At 44.7% G+C, this 21,219-nt stretch overlaps 1 protein-coding gene across 5 annotated transcripts in view; it reads right to left on the reverse strand.

Moving 5' to 3' along the window:
- Positions 1-6,822: 6,822 nt before the first annotated feature.
- The window catches only part of LOC133440532 (NLR family CARD domain-containing protein 3-like), a 36,925-nt gene continuing 22,528 nt past the window's right edge, over positions 6,823-21,219 (reverse strand). For 4 of the 5 annotated variants that reach the window (XM_061717811.1, XM_061717810.1, XM_061717816.1 and 1 more), the window contains 6 exons: positions 17,824-18,823; positions 11,867-12,040; positions 11,069-11,233; positions 9,543-9,716; positions 9,422-9,468; positions 6,823-8,120 (listed from right to left, as the gene is read on the reverse strand). In XM_061717811.1, coding sequence (XP_061573795.1) covers positions 7,576-8,120; positions 9,422-9,468; positions 9,543-9,716; positions 11,069-11,233; positions 11,867-12,040; positions 17,824-18,823 — 2,105 coding nt within the window. In that variant the 3' untranslated portion in view covers positions 6,823-7,575. The remainder of the gene's footprint in view (positions 8,121-9,421; positions 9,469-9,542; positions 9,717-11,068; positions 11,234-11,866; positions 12,041-17,823; positions 18,824-21,219) is intronic. The other variant, XM_061717815.1, reaches the window with a different exon arrangement.

Consider the following 21,219-nt stretch of genomic DNA (forward strand, 5'->3'; position numbering starts at 1 on the left):
TCAACGAATGAATCCCTTTGTCTGACGCACCTTTTAACTGCTGCCAGACTCAATTGTGGGCGGGGCCAGACTCAGGTGTGAGCAGGGCCAGACTACCTCATATTTACCTCATACTGCTCATCCCTGTCTGTAAACTAGACACTGTCACGCCACATCAACTAAACTGTATGAGGCTTTGACATTATCAAACATACAGCAAAAAATACTAATCCCCCTCAGACTGGAAACGCCTTGCTTTAATAAACACCCTCTGTAATAAACACCCTCTTTAATAAACACCTGCTTTAATAAACACCCTCTTTAATAAACACCCTCTTTAATAAACGCCCTCTTTAATAAACACCTGCTTTAATAAACACCCTCTTTAATAAACACCCTCTTTAATAAACACCCTCTTTAATAAACACCCTCTTTAATAAACACCCTCTTTAATAAACACCCTCTTTAATAAACACCCTCTTTAATAAACACCCTCTTTAATAAACGCCCTCTTTAATAAACACCCTCTTTAATAAACACCCTCTTTAATAAACACCCGCTTTAATAAACACCCTCTTTAATAAACACCCTCTTTAATAAACGCCCCGCTTTAATAAACACCCTCTTTAATAAACACCCTCTTTAATAAACACCCTCTTTAATAAACACCTGCTTTAATAAACACCCACTTTAATAAACACCCTCTTTAATAAACACCCTCTTTAATAAACACCCTCTTTAATAAACACCCTCTTTAATAAACACCCTCTTTAATAAACACCCTCTTTAATAAACACCCTCTTTAATAAACACCCTCTTTAATAAACACCCGCTTTAATAAACACCCTCTTTAATAAACACCCTCTTTAATAAACACCCTCTTTAATAAACACCTGCTTTAATAAACACCCACTTTAATAAACACCCTCTTTAATAAACACCCTCTTTAATAAACACCCTCTTTAATAAACACCCGCTTTAATAAACACCCTCTTTAATAAACACCCTCTTTAATAAACACCCTCTTTAATAAACACCTGCTTTAATAATCACCCTCTTTAATAATCACCCTCTTTAATAAACACCTGCTTTAATAAACACCTGCTTTAATAAACACCCACTTTAATAAACACCCTCTTTAATAAACACCCTCTTTAATAAACACCCTCTTTAATAAACACCCTCTTTAATAAACACCCTCTTTAATAAACACCCTCTTTAATAAACGCCTGCTTTAATAAAACGCCCAGAATATCCCCCCCCGCCCCCCGGTTCCGGACCGGCTGTTTGGACCACATAACAGAGACATTAACGTCCCGTCCTCCACTCGGGGACCTCGTGCTGCCAAATTAAGTCTAAAGGGGGGGTAATTTACCCCCCCCCCCAGGAGGAATGTGACTGTGCTTTATCTAACTTTGACATGTTTTCTAATTTAACTTTAAGATGTTTTGCTAATTTTTGCTCATTTAAACAAGTGTTAGATCATATTGTTTGTCGAATGTCATGTGATCACTGCCAAACTTGCCAACAATGTGATTTATTTCTTTTCTTTTTAGAGATCTTTGAAGATTTAAAGTTCTTAGATGACGTTAGTTCTTTAAAGGATGAGTAATATGTGATGCTGCCCCCTGGTGGTCGGAGGTTCAATGACTTCGTCTCCAACCTGCTGCCGTTAGTTCCCACCTGAAAGGGGGCGTGGCCACATGTCCATCCCGACCTGTGATTGGCTCTGGTTAAGCCCCGCCCACCATGAAAGCGTCGGCAGTCGTCACTTCCTCCTCAGCGTTTTTATTAACAGAGAAAAAGCAACAATCATAAAAACATTGAATCAGATGTCAGGAAATCCTTAAGCTCCGCCCCCAACGACTGTCCATCAGCGTTACCACGGTGATGACATCACATGCAGGGGGGGGGGGGGTCTGGTACCGGTACGGTGGAGCTGAACTTTGATCAACAGATCCTTAATTTAAGTTCTGAATCCTTCAAAATAAGAGACCTGAATTAAAGTTCTGAATCCTTCAAAATAAAAGCCCCAGCTGGTCCTGGATCAGGGGGATCAGGATTCTTCTGGGTTTGTTAGAAGTCACTCAGCGAGACGTCACCGTGGCAACGGACTGTTCCACCTCCAGCAGGTGGAGCTCATGCTGCTGGACCTGTACGGACCAGAACCGATCACGTCCTGGACCTGCTTCAGGTCCTGGACTTGGTCTGGACCAGGTCCGGGTCGGGTCTCCAGGCACTGCTGAGGAGATCTTTGAAGTCGGAGGAACGAATGTTAAAATGATCCTGAAGTCTGGAGACGGGTCGCCATGACCTGGAAGGAGGTCCGACTCGGAAGGTCCGACCCGGAAGGTCCTCATGCAGCTCTTTTCCTGGCGTCATGCAGCTCTTGCAACTTTATTTGATGGTGCAGTGAAGGACAGACACGTAGGAAGTGGAGGGCAAAATATGCCTCGACTGGAATCAGTCGCTGTACAGGGGAAGGTTTACATAAGTCCCGTTGAACTATACGGGTTTGTTGTTGAAAATGTCTGGCCTGTGGTCTTAGTTCTGTGGGACTCAATTTTTGTCAAATACTACAATTTAATTTAAAATAATATAATACAGATTAAATATTAATATTTAAGTAATACATCCCGACAGGCCGTGGTTTACGCTCATTATATCACAGCTGAGGGGCGTCTCCGGCCCGATGCGAAGTGATGTGTTGCTTTTATAAAACGGTTACCAATAATGTAAATATGAAAGAGGAATACACAATCTATTTTATGTAGTTTTTCTTTCTTTCATAGTTCTTTTTGATTTTCACTTACACATAAACAAAACATGAAACATTCCCTCCCCACAACGAACTTCCCTTACCCCAGCTGTCACTCAATGTTAGGCTTATTCTACTTAGTGAGATTTTACAACATATGTTTGTATAACAAAAACTTCTCAAGACTGAGTAACCCATTAAAACAAGGCGCTTAGTGAAACACAGTATAATTAAAGACTAAAACATATTGTAGAAGCAGCATGACAAGGCCTGAGACGCCAGCAAACCCATACAGGTATCTGACTAAGATTAATTACTGCACTTGTGTGGAGGGTTTATCCAAAAAAGGTCTCCATACTTTAGAAAACTTATTTTCAGAGCCCCGTAGTGTATACCTGATTTTCTCCAGTTTCAGATTTGACAGCACATCCCTTATCCAGTGGGAAACTGAGGGTGGGACGGCCTCCTTCCACCTCAAAAGTATCAGGCGGCGTGCCAGAAGGGTGGTAAAAGCCATTACTTTGTGTCCCCCTACAGGTAGCTTCATTCCATCAGGAATAATCCCAAATATAGACGAATCCGGCGACCGGTTTGTGTGCGCCGCCATCTTGCGGCGGCGCCATTGCTGCGGTGGCAGGTGTCAATCTGCCACCGCAGCGCTGTTATTGTAACCTGACGCTCTACAGCATCATTATAGCTGGATTGATGAAGTTAGACAGTGGCCTTCCATAAATAATGAAGGTATCTTAAATTAATGCTGATGTTAATTTATAAATAATGATTTGTTTGAGCGATAAGCAGGAAATAATAGAGGAATAGGGAGATAAGGGAGTGTATGATTAAACACTGTAATATAGCTCTCTCCACCTCCTCTCCTTACGAGGCACGTCTGCACAATTAAATATTACCTGTTTATGTTTTGTTTTATTTTAGGTATCCAAGAATATTTTATTGATCGCCTGGCGTCCGATGACGAAAAAAAACGCAATTACAGGTCTCCGATTGAAGGGCAGAACTATCTCAGCTCCGGATGATACAGAATACATACATACATACATAACCCCAATCTGCAGATAAAACTAGTTTGTTGAGGAAAAAATATCAACTCTATTTGTAGCTGCAGAAGAAAAAAATAATCTCACGAGGAAAAGAAAAATATTGCTCACGCCATCGGAGCCTCTTCAGCATAAAAAAAAAGAAAAGAGAAGTAAGAGTAATAAAAAAGATGTAGGCTACTGTATGTTGTTATATTATACTAATTTATTGAAACACATGGCGAGTCAAACATTTACCAAAGCAGCTGCCAACACTAAACAAGGTAGTAAGACGGTGGTTCTGCAGAACTGCGGCAGTAAATCCTCATCGGAGCTTCATTCTTTAGTAGTGATTTCATATGAACCCAAACCGTTAATAATCATTATTTTCTCCATATACCGCTCCCTGGCTTCCTTGTTTAAGGTATCCAGGTAAATTCCAGTTCCTTTCCAGCAGTTTAACATCTTTTTTTGCGTTCCGTCTGTTCACTTGGTGAAACAGAAAAGTAGTTTTGAAAGTCCCTCCCGTCTTCATTCACTATCAAAACAAATGCACGTGACGGGACAGGAGTGTTCCGATGATACAAATACATTAAGAGAGCCTGGCAGGGAGCGGAGTAATAGATCCATACGTATATATGGCTATGGGCTGGAGCGGAGGAGCGGAGCCGCCACCGCAGTAATGGCGGCCGCTCGACTTCCGGGTTTCGCCGGATTCGTCTATAGACATCAGAGGGTTTGGGTCGATCTTAACCGCTAACACCGTGGAGAGAGCTTCAAAAATAGCCTTCCAATACCCCTGTAACCTCGGGCAGAGCCAAAAGATGTGGATTAATGTTGCGTCCTCCAATTTACATCTGTCACATATGGGGTTAATTTGTGGATAGTTTTGCTTTTGAGGGGTGCACCCTGTGTATCACTTTAAATTGAACTAGTGAGTGTCGTGCACACATCGAAGAAGAGTGAACTCTTTTCCCAATTTTTGACCAGGTTCCGTCATCTATTGCTGTTTGGAGGTCTTCTTCCCATACAGTCCTAATTCTAGCCAAGGAGGGGGAGTCCAATTCTGAGAATAACCCGAGAATCTGTGAGATTGCTCCCTTCTTTGTTGGGTTAAATGATATGATGTCATCTTTGATTGATTTAGAGGGTTTATTGGGGAACTGTGGAAGAACACTCTTAACATAATCCCTTATCTGGAAGTATCTAAATAGATGGGAACTGGGTATATTAAACTTCTTGGACAGATCCGAAAAAGAGGCGAATATATTGTCGATAAAGAGATCATTAAAGCATTTCAGACCCCTTCGATGCCACAAATTAAAAGCTGTGTCAAGCTTTGAGGGTGGGAAGCAGTGATTCGAGGCTACTGGGCTGGAAAGGTTCATATCCTGCAGATTAAAACGTTTTCTAAATTGAGAGTAGATTTTGAGCGAGTGGCTGACTACAGGGTTAGTATTGGTTATGTTCATTGATAAAAGTTGTGCTGCACCCATTAGGGCTGGTAAGGAAACAGAGCCACAAGAATGTGTCTCCAGTTTCACCCAAGTAGGAGTTTCCTGATCTAGATGGTAATATGTCCAGTGTGACATGCAATACAAATTGGCAGCCCAGTAGTAAAACCGTAAATTTGGAAGGGCCATGCCTCCATCATGTCTTGCTCTTTGCAAAAACTCCTTGCGCAAGCGTGGTTGTTTGCCATTCCAAATGTATGATGACACTATTGAGTCAATATTTTTGAAAAAAGCGCCAGGAATAAATACAGGCAGGCATTGAAACAAGTAGGCCTTGAGTATAAACTATTGGTCAGAATCATAGCCGAGGGTTTGGAGTATAGCAGTTTGATCCAAGCGATGAACGTGGCACCGAATCCAAATTTCTTCAGCGTTTCAAAGAGGTAGTCACATTCTACTCTATCGAATGCCTTCTCTGCATCCATGGAAAGAAGGCATTCTGAGGCAGCTTGGCAAGGAGTGTACATTATGTTAAACAAGCGTCAAATATTAAAAACGGAGTGTCTATGCTTGAAAAAACCTGTCTGGTCTGGAGATATCACACTGGGTAAAGTGTTCTCCAACCGATGAGCCAGGGCTTTGGCTAATATTTTGTAATCTGTGTTTAACAAGGAAACGGGTCTATAGGATCCGCAGTCCAAGGGATCTTTATTTTTCTTTGCCAGTAATGTTATACATGCCTGGTTTAGGGTGGGAGGGATCCTGATTCCAATGATTCCGAATACATGGCCGTCAGAATGGGAGCTAACTGTGTGGAGAATTTCACATAAAATTCACACGGCAGGCCATCTGGACCTGGTGACTTTTTGGTTTGTAGGGACTTAATGGCGTCCATTATTTCTTGTTGTGTTAACGGTTTATCTAAATCTGAGACCTGATCTTGAGACAATGATGGGGTGTTTAGATCCTTAAAAAAGTTCTGCATGGCGTTGGGATCGGAGGGGCTGCTGGAGGTGTACAGCTTACTGTAATAGTTTTTAAAAATGTTGTTTATGTCCTGTTGGTCTACCGTGACCACCCCGTCCTGAGAAAGCACCCCATTTGTTTAGCTCTTGCCCCCTTCAATTGCCTGGCTAAAATTTCCCCCGCCTTCTCACCATGCTCATATGTAGCACTTCTGCTCCTGAGCAGTAGATTTTCTATAAGGGATGACAAAACAAGGTCATATTCTGCTTTAAGTTTCAGGCGCTCTTTATATAGGTCAGGAGTTGGGAGATGTGCATATCTCCTATCAATTTCAGCAATTTGTTTGTCAAGTTGTAATTGTTTTGCTCCTGAGTTCTTTCTCTTATTGGCCATGAAAGATATTATTTGCCCTCTTAAATAAGCCTTAAGGGCTTCCCAAACAGTGGAAACGGAAACATCCAAGGTCATGTTAATTTCTAAAAATAGAGAAATTTGTTCCGATAAAAAATTTACAAAATTCTCATCTGCTAATAGTAAAGAGTTAAACCTCCAGTTTCTTCTAGTTGTTCTGGATTCAGGCAAGTTCAGTTTCAACAAAAGGGGAGCATGGTCAGATATTATTTTATGTAGTTTTTAATTAATCAGAAATACATATTATCCAGTAAAAATATCCCACTGTGTAAAACAATAGTCCATCTCTCCAGATGTAGCTCGGCATGTCGGAGACGGGAACTCCTCAATCCATCCATCCATCGTTAGTTCCTCCCCGCTAACGTTAGCTCCTCCCCGGAGATTAACATTTACGTCAACATGCCTCATTAATTGTTAACAAAAATTAAAAAAATAAACATTAACACCAGCTACTTTTTTCTACCTGTTGTAACCGTCATCAATCTGTACCAGTTGGTTGTTGTCATGGAAACATTGTTGCTTCCCTGACGTGGAATGATCTGCTGTGATGAGGCTTTAGAATAGAAGCCGTGGTATAAGCTCATTATACCACAGTTAACAACCAATCAGATCATTATACCACAGTTAACAACCAATCAGATCATTATACCACAGTTAACAACCAATCAGATCATTATACCACAGTTAACAACCAATCAGATCATTATACCACAGTTAACAACCAATCAGATCATTATACCACAGTTAACAACCAATCAGATCATTATACCACAGTTAACAACCAATCAGATCATTATACCACAGTTAACAACCAATCAGATCATTATACCACAGTTAACAACCAATCAGAGTGCAGGATTTCACCTTTCCGTTTTCTACAACAGTCGGCAACCGATCGATCGGCAGATCCTGGTTTTGGTGATGGGTGATCGGTGATCTAAACCCTGACCGGTGCATCCCCAGTTCTGATTCCTCACTGTTCCACCTGACAGATCCTGAGGGACGAGCCCTTACCCCAGACCCGGAACACGGGGAACAGAGGGCTGGAGAACCGGGTCATGAAGGTGTGCAGGTGTGTCAGGAACCGTTCAGCAGAGACGCTGTAGAAGGACAGGACTCCGGCGTCCCAGTCCAGAAACACGGCTAACCTCCGGGACCGGGCCGGAGGGACGGGGACGACGGTGCTCCGGAGGTCGTGGTAGGCCCGGTAGCCGTGGCCGGAGCAGTGCAGGCTCCAGGACTCCCTGTTGTAGCCCATCACCGAGTCGTTGTCCGGCCCTTTCCGGCCGATGCTGGCGTACGCCGCCCCGACGCCGGCCCAGTCCCCCCCCCACTCCAGCTCCCAGTAGCAGCGGCCCGTCAGGCCCTGCCGGAACAGAACCTGAGGCCAGTAGTCGAACCGGTCCGGGTGGTCCGGGTACGGCTGCCTCTCCCTGCCCTGGTGGACGCTCCGCTGGTCGTCGGACAAAACCAGCAGCTCGTGGGCCGAGTTGGGGTCCAGGGTCAGATCACGGGCGTCTGAGAACCAGACAAACGGTTTACGGTTGGAAACTGTAGTAGCAATAGGAAGTAATAATGATAATAATAATGACTTGGTTTTATTTAGCATCCTTCAAGGCACCCAGAGCTTTACAGAGATCATTATTCATTCATACACATTCCCACCGGTGGTGGTAGCTACGTGTTGTAGCCACAGCTGCTACAGCTGGTAGGTTTGTAGCCACGGCTGGTACGTTCATAAACATTTAAACACATTCACACGGGGCAAGGTGGGTGTAAGGTGTCACTACGACAGCAGCTTGGGACGGAGCGGGATTCGAACCGCCGACCTTCTGATCATTGGACGACCCGCTCTACCACCTGAGCTACTGCCGCCTGTACTTAATTTCAATTAAAAAGAAAAACAAAACAGTTCAATATAATCACAACAAATCTCTTTCCTTGAATGAAAGGGAACAGAAAGAAGACTAAGCTTATTTTATCCGTCCCTTTTTCCTAGGAAATCTAATTTGATTTTTCAATTCATGTAATGATAAAAAATACAAATGACATGTTACGCAATTGAAAAAAAAACACTTTCCAATAAAGATAATTTAAAAAAAAAACAACAAAAAAATAATTTCTTCATCAAACGGGCTTTTATTATTCTTTTAAATGTAATGTTTGCATTCTTTGGCTTCTGTATCCAGATTGTTCTATAAACTGATACCTTTTACAGAAACGCAACGTTCCATTAATTTTGTCCTGAATTTTGGTTTTTTAAAGATTCCTGTTCTGTTCCTTTTAAGTTATACTTATTTTCTCTTTTTTCAATTTTTTTTTTTTATTGATTGGCTTTTTTTTCTTATTTAGTACCTTTTGTATTTAATATTATTTTCTTATGAGCTTTCCACATAAGCATGTCCAGGTTTTATGTCAGTACAACTCGTATATAGATGAACTGAAAATGTCCTGTTACGCAATGTGATAATTTACTGAACAAAAACTAAATCAAAGATTTCAAACTAGGAGTGTACGTTACAGCTAGCTGCTGTGTGCTAGTAGTTGCTAGTAGGTGCTAGTAGGTGCTAGTAGGTGCCAGTAGGTGCTAGTAGGTGCCAGTAGGTGCCAGTAGGTGCCAGTAGGTGCTAGTAGGTGCTAGTAGGTGCTAGTAGGTGCTAGTAGGTGCCAGTAGGTGCCAGTAGGTGCCAGTAGGTGCCAGTAGGTGCTAGTAGGTGCCAGTAGGTGCCAGTAGGTGCCAGTAGTTGCTAGTAGGTTCTAGTAGTTGCTAGTAGGTGCTAGTAGTACACTAGATAATTTACAGCAGATGTAACACTCACGTTTCCTCAGTCCATACCTCAGCCAGTGCTCTGCGTTGTGGTCGACTCTACGAAAACAGATAAAACACACAGTCAGACGGAGGAGGAGCAGGTACGTTCACCTGTTAGCCTGTTAGCTCACCTGAGCCTGGTGAACTGACACCCTGCCTCCTCCAGGACCCTGGACAGCAGCCTGGGACCCTCTTCCCCCAGGTGGTTGTAGCTCAGGTCCAGCTCCTTCAGCCGGGTCGGGTTGGACATGACCGCTAGAGCCAGGGAGCTGCAGCCCAGGCCTGTGACCTCACAGAACGACAACCTGGGGAGGGAGAGAACCAACCATCATCTATCTATCAGTTTATCCATCCATCCATCCATCCATCCATCCATCCATCCATTATCCATCCTGATATTCCCTGATGATATTCCCTGGTTCCCTTCTTCCGGCTCTCGGCGAAGGCGGGCGCTTTTTCTGCTCCTCTCCCTCTCTATCTGCCCTGCTGCTGCTTTTGTCCTGTCTCGTCTTCAGAGTCTCTCATTGTCACTCCTCCGAAACTCTACAATCATGGAATTGATTAACTGGTCTCTCAGCACAATTGACCAAATTTTTGCAACAAGAAGTCAGGGAGTAAGGGAGCCCTCTTGCCCTGACAGGACATTTTTTGCTGGATACACAATGGATTCCTGGAAACATTGGAAACCGTTGTGCTTGGCGAATCTGTCTGTCGAGGACGTTGAAGATGCTTCATAATTGGATTTATGATAGCAGGATTTCTTCTAATTGGAGTGGGGATTTTCCTGGCCTATCTACAAACGCGTAAGTCATCGACAGCTGTTTTGGCCCTTTCTGAGCTGCCCGACGTTGCAGAAGGGATAAGCTCTGCGACCAACACTCAGACTTTAACGTTGTGAGAGCAAAACCGCAAGCTGGATGCGATTTTTGTTGCCGCCGGTGAATAGAATCGCAGGCTGCCGGCGGTCTTTGAGCTCATTGGTAAGATGGATAAGACCTTGGAGAAGTTGGAAACTCAGCTTGGCGGAAATTGATCACAAATTCATCTGTTTGGAGTCGCCATTGATGAACTAGAGACTTAAGGCAGATGGAAAATTACTGGAGTCTGCCTGTTTCTTTTCAATACAACTGTTGATTCTATAATCTGACCTTGACAGAACAGCTTGGCCCGCTGCTCCAGTCACAATCTCCCTGGTGGAATGAAAACAATGGACTCTGCCCCCACTAGCCCTCCCCTCTCCCAGGAACATCTGTGGTCCTGTTTCAGAACTGACCGGGCCGTCTGATAACATCAAGGACAATGGCTGAGAGCAGCTCTGGGGCGAAGTTCACAGACTTACCGCTCACACACACACTTGCTGATAACCACACCTCCCTCATCTCAACGTCTTCCCGGCCCCCTTCTTATCAGCATCCCCCAACGCAGTCTCCGGGTTTTGAGCGCCATGAAGCCGCGGCGATCACTTGGATGCACTGTGCCGGGATATTCCCTGGTTGATATTCCCTGATGATTTTCCCTGGTTGATATTCCCTGATAGTATTCCCTGGTTGATATTCCCTGGTTGATATTCCCTGGTTGATATTCCCCGATGATATTCCCTGGTTGATATTCCCTGATGATATTCCCTGGTTGATATTCCCTGGATGATATTTGGTACCTGAGTGTCTCCAGTTTGCATCTCTGTTTCTCCAGGCCGCTGCAGAGCAGCTGAACTCCAGAGTCCTGGATGTTGTTGTGGCTCAGGTCCAGCTCCTGGAGGTGAGTCCTCAGAACTGTAGCCAGGTACTGGCAGGATCTCCAGGTGAGACAGCATCTGTTCAACCTGAGGAACAAACATGGAGACTGTTCAACCTGAGGAACAAACATGGAGACTCTTCTGTTCAACCTGAGGAACAAACATGGAGACTCTTCTGTTCAACCTGAGGAACAAACATGGAGACTCTTCTGTTCAACCTGAGGAACAAACATGGAGACTCTTCTGTTCAACCTGCAGGAACAAACATGGACGCTGGCTGAGGGAGTCCCCGGGTCTGCTGCCTCCTAGCCGTCTGATTCTGGGAGTGATACGTCATCGGCGCTGGTCCAGGTATTGACCAGGTATAGACCAGGTATAGACCAGGTATAGACCAGGTATAGACCAGGTATAGACCAGGTATAGACCAGGTATAGATGGTATGAAAACAACAAGACAAACTCTTACAACAGAGGGTTGGCACCATCTTGGATCCATCCATCCATCCATTCTGGCTGGGTAAATGGGTGGAGCCATCAAGCCTGGCATATATATATATATATACCCCACGGCCAGCTAAGCCACGGCCAGCCACCCCACGGCCAGCTAAGCCACGGCCAGCTAAGCCACGGCCAGCTCACTACGGCTAGCTACACCTGCTTCCACTGTCCTGCTCTGCAACATCGTCCAGAGCTGCAGTTCTGGTCTTTCACCACAACTCACCTCAGCGTCTTCAGTCTGCAGCAGCTGCTCTTCAGTCCGGCGGAGAGAAGCTCCAGCCCAGTGTCCCAGAGGCTGTTGTCGCTCAGATTCAAGACCTGCAGCTTGTTATGTCTTGAACTGAGAGCAGAAGAGATCAACCGGCAGGACTCTTCTCTGAGATTACAGTCCTTTAACCTGAGAAACAAAAGGACCAAAGTCTGTTCAGCATTCCAGCTGGATGTGGTGAAGACCTCCAGAGGTAGGTGTCAATCAGAAAGAGGAAGAGCTTGTATCAGAAGGGATTACAACGAAGGCAAGGCAGGTTTACTTGTTTAGCACAATTCAACACAAGGTCATTCAAGTGCTTTACATCAACATTAAAAGCAGCAAGACACAATTAAACAGTAAATAACAAATAAAATGATAAGAAAACAGGTAAAATAATAAAAAGCACAAGTTATTAAATAGTAAAGGCAGTAGAGTCGCGCGGTTTTCAAAAATCATAAGTAATTAATTTAAAAGTACACTTAAATAACAAATAAAATGAAATAAAATGATAATAAAAGACGTAAAAAAAATAGTAAAAAGCACAAGTTGTTAAAGGTAAGGGCAGTAGAGTCCAGCAGGAAAGTATTTAATTTAAGAGTACGCGTCAGTAAAGAGTAATGTTTTTAGCCATGATTTAAAGGAGTTTTTCCATGTTGTAGACAGAGAACTGAGGCACTCATGAGGGTAAGATTAATAAAATGCCTTTATTGTTGCATGGCTAATCTATTAAAAGCGTGTCTACGCGTTTCAGCCAAACTGGCCTTCGTCAGGACAGAAGTTGAGGGTTACACTTTTTTGCAAATACCCAAGCAGCACTCCATGCACCGCATTCCTGTCTGGAGTTTTTCCATGTTTTGTTTAGACAGAATCCCCTTAATTCTAGCAATGTTTTTCAGGTGGTAATAGGCAGATTTAGTGATAAACTAGATGGCTGTTGAAGTTCAGGTCTGAGTCAATAATTACACCAAGATTTCTGGCTTGATTTGTAGCTGTCAATGACATGGAGCCAAGGTTAGCGCTGATCTGGCTCATCCATCATTGATTTGGTGAATACAGTTACTCAATGAGAGTAGGGGACTGTAGTCATGGTTAACCAATGAGAGTACCAATGAGCTGCTCAGGTGCTGCTCAGGTGCTGCTCAGGTGCTGCTCAGGTGCTGCTCAGGTGCTGCTCAGGTGCTGCTCAGGTGCTGCTCAGGTGCTGCTCAGGTGCTGCTCAGGTGCTGCTCAGGTGCTGCTCAGGTGCTGGTGGTAGCCTCTCCTCTGCTGCTGCTGGCTGGTGGTAGCCTCTGCTCTGCTGCTGCTGATGCTCATTGAAGCCCAGCTACCAGGCTCCAACTCCTCCAGGCTAAAGCCCAGCTACCAGGCTCAAGCTCCTCCAGGCCACAGCTCCTCCAGGCTACAGCCCAGCTACCTCCAGGCTACAGCTCCTCCAGGCTAAAGCCCAGCTACCAGGCTCAAGCTCCTCCAGGCCACAGCTCCTCCAGGCTACAGCCCAGCTACCTCCAGGCTACAGCTCCTCCAGGCTACAGCCCAGCTACCTCCAGGCCACAGCTCCTCCAGGCTACAGCCCAGCTACCTCCAGGCTACAGCTCCTCCAGGCTACAGCCCAGCTACCTCCAGGCTACAGCTCCTCCAGGCTACAGCCCAGCTACCTCCAGGCTATAGCCCAGCTACCTCCAGGCTAAAGCCCAGCTACCTCCAGGCTAAAGCCCAGCTACCAGGCTTCAGCTCCTCCAGGCTACAGTCCAGCTACCTCCAGGCTACAGCCCAGCTACCAGGCCCCATCTCCTCCAGGCTACAGCCCAGACAGGTAAAGAAAACAGGTATGGTTATGGTTGGTTTTTATTAGAAGAAAAATAACACAAAAGAAGACAAGACTGGGCAACAAAGATGGCTCGCGTGTCTGCAACATTACAGTTTTTAATTTTTCTTCTGGTTGCGGTTTCCCTGACCGCATTGGATCATGAGTCTCGTGCCGACTCTGTTGGCGTGCCTTCCCCGGAGATGGAACTGTCTTCTGCGGTGAGCGCCCTCGGCAAAGGAACTCGCACCACACCTGCTTATTTTAGTTTTATGTTGTTCTCTGTTGCGGATATATCCCTGAACTATGACTTTGTTTTCTTCGCGCATTTACCAGCGATAATGGTACTCCAGGACTGTTTTCTCTGCGATGGTCCTAGACTGGCGGTGTCGCCCTATAATGCCAAAGCTCCCATGGCTCACTACAGGAAAAGATGTTTAATATTTCTTCTGTTGTTATTATCTGGCAATGTTGAGCCCAATCCGGGCCCGGACCTTATGGTAATGTGTAATTCTAAGGGCCTACACATTATACATCTCAATGTGAGAAGTCTAGTCAATAAAATCTCCCAAATACGTAATCTTGTCCAATCGAGCAAAATAGGGATTATGTGTATTACTGAGTCATGGCTGGATTGCTCAATATCTGATACGGAGATTGAAGTAGAAAACTTTAGTATCATCAGGAAAGACCGAAATAGGAAGGGAGGGGGAGTATGTATGTTTATCAGGTCTGATATTGTTTTTCGGGAAAGACAAGACATTTCAGATGACAACATGGAAGCCATCTGGGCTGATATTTCACTACCGAAGTGCAAACCTTTCTTAGTGGGAACCTGTTATAGACCGCCAGATCAAAATGATTTCTATGATAGGGTAGAGGAAATGTGCTCCAAACACAGTGAGTTTGTGTCTGGGGAGGTGCTGTTATTGGGTGATTTGAACACTGATGTTTCAAATCATGACCATTACTTGTACAAGGCCTATCTTAACTTCTGCTCTAATTTTAACTTAAAACAAATAATAAATAAACCTACCAGGTTAACATGTGCATCCCAAACCACTATTGATTTGGTGTTAGTATCTGACAAATCAAAAATCTCCAACAGTGGAGTAATAGACTGTGGAATTAGTGACCACTCAATGATCTTTTGCACCCGTAGAGTCCAGAAGGCATCTCTTGGCCATCACAACACAGTCAAGATAAGATCACTAAAGAACTACAATAGTGAGGTGCTGAAGGAAAGGCTGCGATACAAGGACTGGTCACAAGTCTTCCGATGTGTGTCTGTGGACAAAGCGTGGGGCTGTTTTAAAACTCTGTTCTTAAAAATCGTGGATGATATTGCACCGGTGAAATCAATCAGATTTAAAGTCAGATCGGAACAGTGGATGAATTCTGACATCCTCAAACTGATTAAATCCAGAGATGATACTTTTAAGGAATTTAGGAAAAATAGAGCGGAGAATCTCTTCAGCGATTTTAAAAAGTTTAGAAATGAGGTAACTAGTTTAGTAAGAAAGGCCAAGGCAGAGTACTTTAATAATACAATTACAGAAAACAAATCTGACCCACAACAGCTTTGGAAATGCTTAAAGCAAACAGGTTACAGTAGCAAGCTCAAGACAAAAGCAAAAAATATGAATTTAAATATTAATGATGAACTCATAACAGGTAATGTCAGTATAGCCAACAGTTTGAATGGGTTTTTTAGTACAGTAGCCAATACCCTAGTTAACAAACTTCCTAGTCCGTCTGGTGTCTATGGAGAAAGTCATGTGGTTAAATTTTACAACCAAAAGGGAGTCAAAGTAGATGCATTCTCCTTTTCAAAGGTGTCTGAGGAGGTGGTCTTAAAAAAACTCCAGACCCTGAACCTCAATAAGGCTACAGGATTGGATAATATTTCCGCTAAATTCCTGCAGGACGCGGCAGAGGCCATTACTCCATGTCTAACTTTTATTTTTAATATGTCCATAGAGCAGGGGTGTTTCCCAACAGATTTTAAATCAGCAAGAGTTGTAGCTCTATATAAAAAAGGGAATAAATTAGATCCAGGGAATTATCGTCCTGTCTCCATACTGAGCACGGTATCAAAGGTAATGGAGAAAATCATCTCAGAACAAATAAATGCCTACCTTTTATCCAACAACCTTCTGTTTGATTTTCAATCTGGTTTCCGTATGTCACACTCCACGGATACCTGTCTACTTAATCTAACAGACAGGATCAGAGGGGAGGTGGATAAGGGCAAGTACTGCGGCATGGTCCTTATTGACTTACAAAAAGCCTTTGACACTGTCAACTATAGGGTACTCTTATTTAAACTTAGAGCCATGGGCTTCAGCAGCGCTACCTTGAAATGGGTGAGCTCCTTCCTTGAGGATCGTAGGCAAATGGTGCAAGTAAATGGGTCCATGTCCTCCGCACTTAAGCCAATGTGTGGTGTTCCTCAAGGAAGCATCTTGGGTCCGCTTTTCTTCTTATTATATGTCAATGATATGAAGTCAGCCTGTGACTGTGATCTATTTCTGTTTGCTGACGATGCAGCTCTTCTGACGTCTCATCAGGATAAATCAGAAGTAGAAAAAACACTTAGCTGTGAGCTCAGTAAGATCAGTACCTGGTTGGTTGACAATCGTTTATCCCTCCACCTAGGTAAAACCGAGTCCATCCTATTTGGGTCAAGCATTAGATTAGCGAGGGTTGATGGACTCAAGGTGGTGGTGGGCGATACGGAGGTGACGGATAAGAAGGAGGTTACCTACCTGGGCTGTATCCTGGACAATAAGTTGACAGGAGAGAGTATGGCCAAGAGGGTTATATCAAAAGTAAACCAGAGAGTCAGATTCCTTGCCAGGACATCATCTTTCTTAGATAGGACAGCCCTAGAGATCTTGGCAGGGGCCTTGGTTCAGTGCCTCTTTGATTATGCTTGCACATCGTGGTTCTCTAGCACTTCAAAACATCTGAAGCATAGCCTACAGACAGCACAAAATAAATTAGTCAGGGTAGTCCTCCAACTACACCCCAGAACTCACCTCACTCAGTTTCATTTTGAAAGCCTCAAGTGGCTAAGAGTGGAGGAAAGAGTGCTACAAATTAAACTCTCTATGGTACACAGAATATTACACAAGCCGGTGCCAAAATATCTAATTAACTATTTTACCAGGGTCAATAGTATTCATGGACATGCTACCAGAGGAAGCTCCACCAATGTGGTGCCGGCCAAGTTCAGGACAAACGGGGGTCAAAGTTCATTTTTGTACACCGGGGCCTTGGCCTGGAATAGCCTACCTGAAGATCTGAAATCCACTAGCTCCTCTGCTTCCTTTAAAACTTTTGTGAGGAGCTGGATTATCAGGGGTAGAAGATGGGTGTAGGTTAATTGAAAGATATTCTGGTGCATAGTGTTTTAAAATTGGATTCTGATCTGCTTTGTATTGTAATGTATGTTAAATGTGTGTATTCCTGCCTTATATCTCTCTCCCTGGCGTGGTAGGCCGACCCACGCATTCCACATTTTCTCCCACATGTCCTGACGTACACAACACTTTCATTCAGCAGACCATTGTTTACGCACACACATATCTTAAAGGACCGCAATGGAAATAAGCTCCTGCTTTATTGTGTTTTTATCCTTTTGATGATGGTGTGGCCTATGTATTTATACAATCTCCATTGTCAATAAAGATGTCAAATCAAATCAAATCAAGTAGAGGACTGTAGTCATGGTTAACCAATGAGAGTAAAGGACTGTAGTCATGGTTAACCAATGAGAGTAAAGGACTGTAGTCATGGTTAACCAATGAGAGTAAAGGACTGTAGTCATGGTTAACCAATGAGAGTAGAGGACTGTAGTCATGGTTAACCAATGAGAGTAGAGGACTGTAGTCATGGTTAACCAATGAGAGTAAAGGACTGTAGTCATGGTTAACCAATGAGAGTAAAGGACTGTAGTCATGGTTAACCAATGAGAGTAGAGGACTGTAGTCATGGTTAACCAATGAGAGTAGAAGACTGTAGTCATGGTTAACCAATGAGAGTAGAGGACTGTAGTCACATGGTGACACTGAAATATAAAGTTGTGTGTGATCAGCATAAGTATGAAGGAAAACCAACTTACGCTGCTGTCTTGGAGACCCTGATGGCTGGGAGGAGTCTCGCCAGGCCTTCCTCCGTTCCCGAGTACTTCTTCAGGTCGATGTGATCCCGTCTCTCCGGTGACGTCACCAGCAGGAAGACCAGAGCCGCCCAGCGAGCCGCGGAGCACCGGTCCATGACGGACTCCCCGTCCTGCTCCACCAGGCCCTGGATCTCCTCCATCAGGTCCTGGTCGTTCAGCTCGTTCAAGCAGTGGAACAGGTTGATGTACTTCTCCGGAGGAAGGTTCTCGTCTATCCTCTCTTTGATGTAGCGCGCCGTTTCCTCCTGGCTGGAGTCGCTGGCCTCAACGTGGACGTCCAGGACCCGGAGCAGGTCCCGGCTGGACTGCAGGGACAGTCCCAGGAGGAACCGCAGGAACAGGTCCAGGTGGCCGTTGTCGCTCCGCAGGGCTTGGTCCACCGCGGCCTTGTGTAGCTCGGATACCGACCCGGCTCTGGCCGCCCGATCCGTCCCCGTCATCAGGTTCACCCCGTCCAGCTTGTAGGTCACGTGGACGTACAGAGCAGCCAGGAACTCCTGTATGGACAGGTGGACGAAGCAGAAGACCCTGGTCTGCAGGCAGGACTCCTCCCTGAACACCTGAGTGCAGAGTCCTGAGTAAACCGACGCCTCCTGGACCGGGATGCCGCAGTCCCGGAGGTCGTCCTCGTAGAAGATCAGGTTTCCCTTCTGCAGCTGCTGGAAGGCCAACTTCCCCAGCGCCATGATGGCCTTGTTGTTGCCTTGGGAGTCCAGCTGGGGCCGGTTCTGGTATTTCACGTACATCTGCGCGGTCTGCTGCGTCAGGAAGTGGATGTACATCTGAGTCAGAGTCTTGGGCTTTTTGCTTCTCGGTTCTTCTTCACACATCTTCACCAGGACGATGGAGGAGATCCAGCAGAACATCGGCACGTGGCACATGATGTAGAGGCTCCGCGTCGACTTGATGTTGGCGATTATCTGCTTGGCCAAGTTCTCATCTGCAAATCAAATCAAACTTTATTTATAGAGCATCTTTCATGCATAAGAAATGCTTTACATAAAAACAATACACAAACATAAAACTTATTAATGCCCTGCAGGATAAGATAAGCTCAGAATCAGAATCAGACTTTAATGACAGGGTTTGAATACATCAAACAGGGAATTTGACTTTGGATACACCGGCGGCGACATAGATGTTTATAATGTGCCTGTTTTCCACGAAGACTTGCATGTGGGTATGGGGGGGAGGATTACTGGGGGAGGGTTACTGGGGGGGTCCTGGCACGGTGCATCCAAGTGAGCGCCGTGGCTTCGTGGCGCTCAAACCCGGAGACTGTTGAGAAAGGCGTTGAGAATGAGGGAGGTGTGGTTATCAGCAAGCGTGTGTGTGTGTGAGCGGTAAGTCTGTGAACTTCGCTCAGAGCTGCTCCTCAGCCAATGTCCTTGATGTTATCAGATGGCCCGGTACAGTTCTGAAACAGGTCCACAGATGTCCTGGGAAGGGGAGGGCTAGTTGGAGCAGAGCATCTTGTTTTTATTCCTCCAGGGAGATTGTGACTGGACTAACCTGCCAAGCCGCTCTGCCAAGGTCAGATTATAGAATCAACAATTGTATTGAAAAAAACAGGCAGATTCCAGTAAAATCCATCTGCCTTAAGTCTCTGGTTCATCAATGGCGACTCCAAACAGACAAATTTGTGGTCAAATCCCGCCAAGGCGAGCTTCCAACTTCTCCAAGGTCTTTTCGATCTTGCCAATGAGCTCAAAAACCGCTGCTGGCCTGTGATTTAGCTCTCCCAACATTAGAGTCTGAGTGTTGGTCGTGGAGCTTATCCCCTCAGCCACGTCTGGAAGCTTTGAAAAGGGCCAGAACAGCTGTCGACGACTTACGCATTTGTCGATATGCCAGGTAACGCCAGCTCCAAAAAGCAGAAATCCTGTTATCATTAATCCAATTATGAAGGCATCTTCCACGTCCTTGACGGACAGAATCGACAGGCACATGATCCTCCAATGTTTCCAGGAATCCATCATGTATCTGGCGAAAAATTTCCCGTCAGGGCAGGAGGGCTCCCTTGTCCCCTGACTTCTCGTCGCAAAAATTGTCAATTGGTCAATTGTGCTGAGAGACCAGTTAATCAATTCCATGATTGTAGAGAGTTTTGGAGGATGTGAAAAAGAGAGGCTCTAAAAGACAAGACAAAAAGCAGCAGCAGGGCAGATAGGGAGGGAGGGGGAGCAGAAAAAGCGTCCGCCTTCACCGAGAGCCAGAAGAAGAAGAAAAGCTATGAAGTTAAAATACACACTAGAAGAGTTTAAAAGTATAACTTAAAATCCTAAAAGTAGGTCTAGAAAGCAAGAAATTAGAAACTAAGAGAACAAAACCAAAGAGGGTCTGCATTGATGTCACTTCCCCACTGGACCCCCATACTCGCACTGGACCACACCCCCTTACTATGGACCCCCCCCTTACTCTGGGCCACGCCCCCTTACCTGCACTGAGTGGCAAAAATGGCTGTAACTAGTGGAGAAGACGGGATAACAGCCGATTATCAGGTTAAATGAGCGTCAGTTGGACTTGACAGTGACCCGTACAGTTACCCCAAGAACCAGTGGTCCATGGACATTAATATTTGGTACAGTTACCAAGAACCAGTGGTCCATGGACATTAATAATTGGTACAGTTACCCCAAGAACCAGTGGTCATGGACATTAATATTTGGTACAGTTACCAAGAACCAGTGGTCCATGGACATTAATATTTGGTACAGTTACCCCAAGAACCAGTGGTCCATGGACATTAATATTTGGTACAGTTACCCCAAGAACCAGTGGTCCATGGACATTAATATTTGGTACAGTTACCAAGAACTAGTGGTCCATGGACATTAATATTTGGTACAGTTACCAAGAACCAGTGGTCCATGGACATTAATATTTGGTACAGTTACCAAGAACCAGTGGTCCATGGACATTAATATTTGGTACAGTTACCAAGAACCAGTGGTCCATGGACATTAATATTTGGTACAGTTACCAAGAACCAGTGGTCCATGGACATTAATATTTGGTACAGTTACCAAGAACCAGTGGTCCATGGACATTAATATTTGGACACAAATCCAGTTTCCCGATATTTATATGTACTTAATTTCTACGCCGGGGAAATACACGAAGCAAAGCTTGAAGGCTTACAAAAGTCTTGACGCTTGGTCCTACTTCAAGGCAGAATTTGTTGTAGAAATTAAAATGATGAGGACACTGAACTTTATGATTTGACCGTTTAACGTTAGCTACCCAAAAATCCAACATTACCTGATACAAAATGGGAACCGCAAATCCACGTTTCGGTGCCTGGAATCCAGTTGTTTCTGTGAATTGCAGCGATCC

The sequence above is a fragment of the Cololabis saira genome, chromosome 3 (assembly GCF_033807715.1).
Source record: "Cololabis saira isolate AMF1-May2022 chromosome 3, fColSai1.1, whole genome shotgun sequence".
Taxonomy (NCBI): Eukaryota; Metazoa; Chordata; class Actinopteri; order Beloniformes; family Belonidae; genus Cololabis; species Cololabis saira.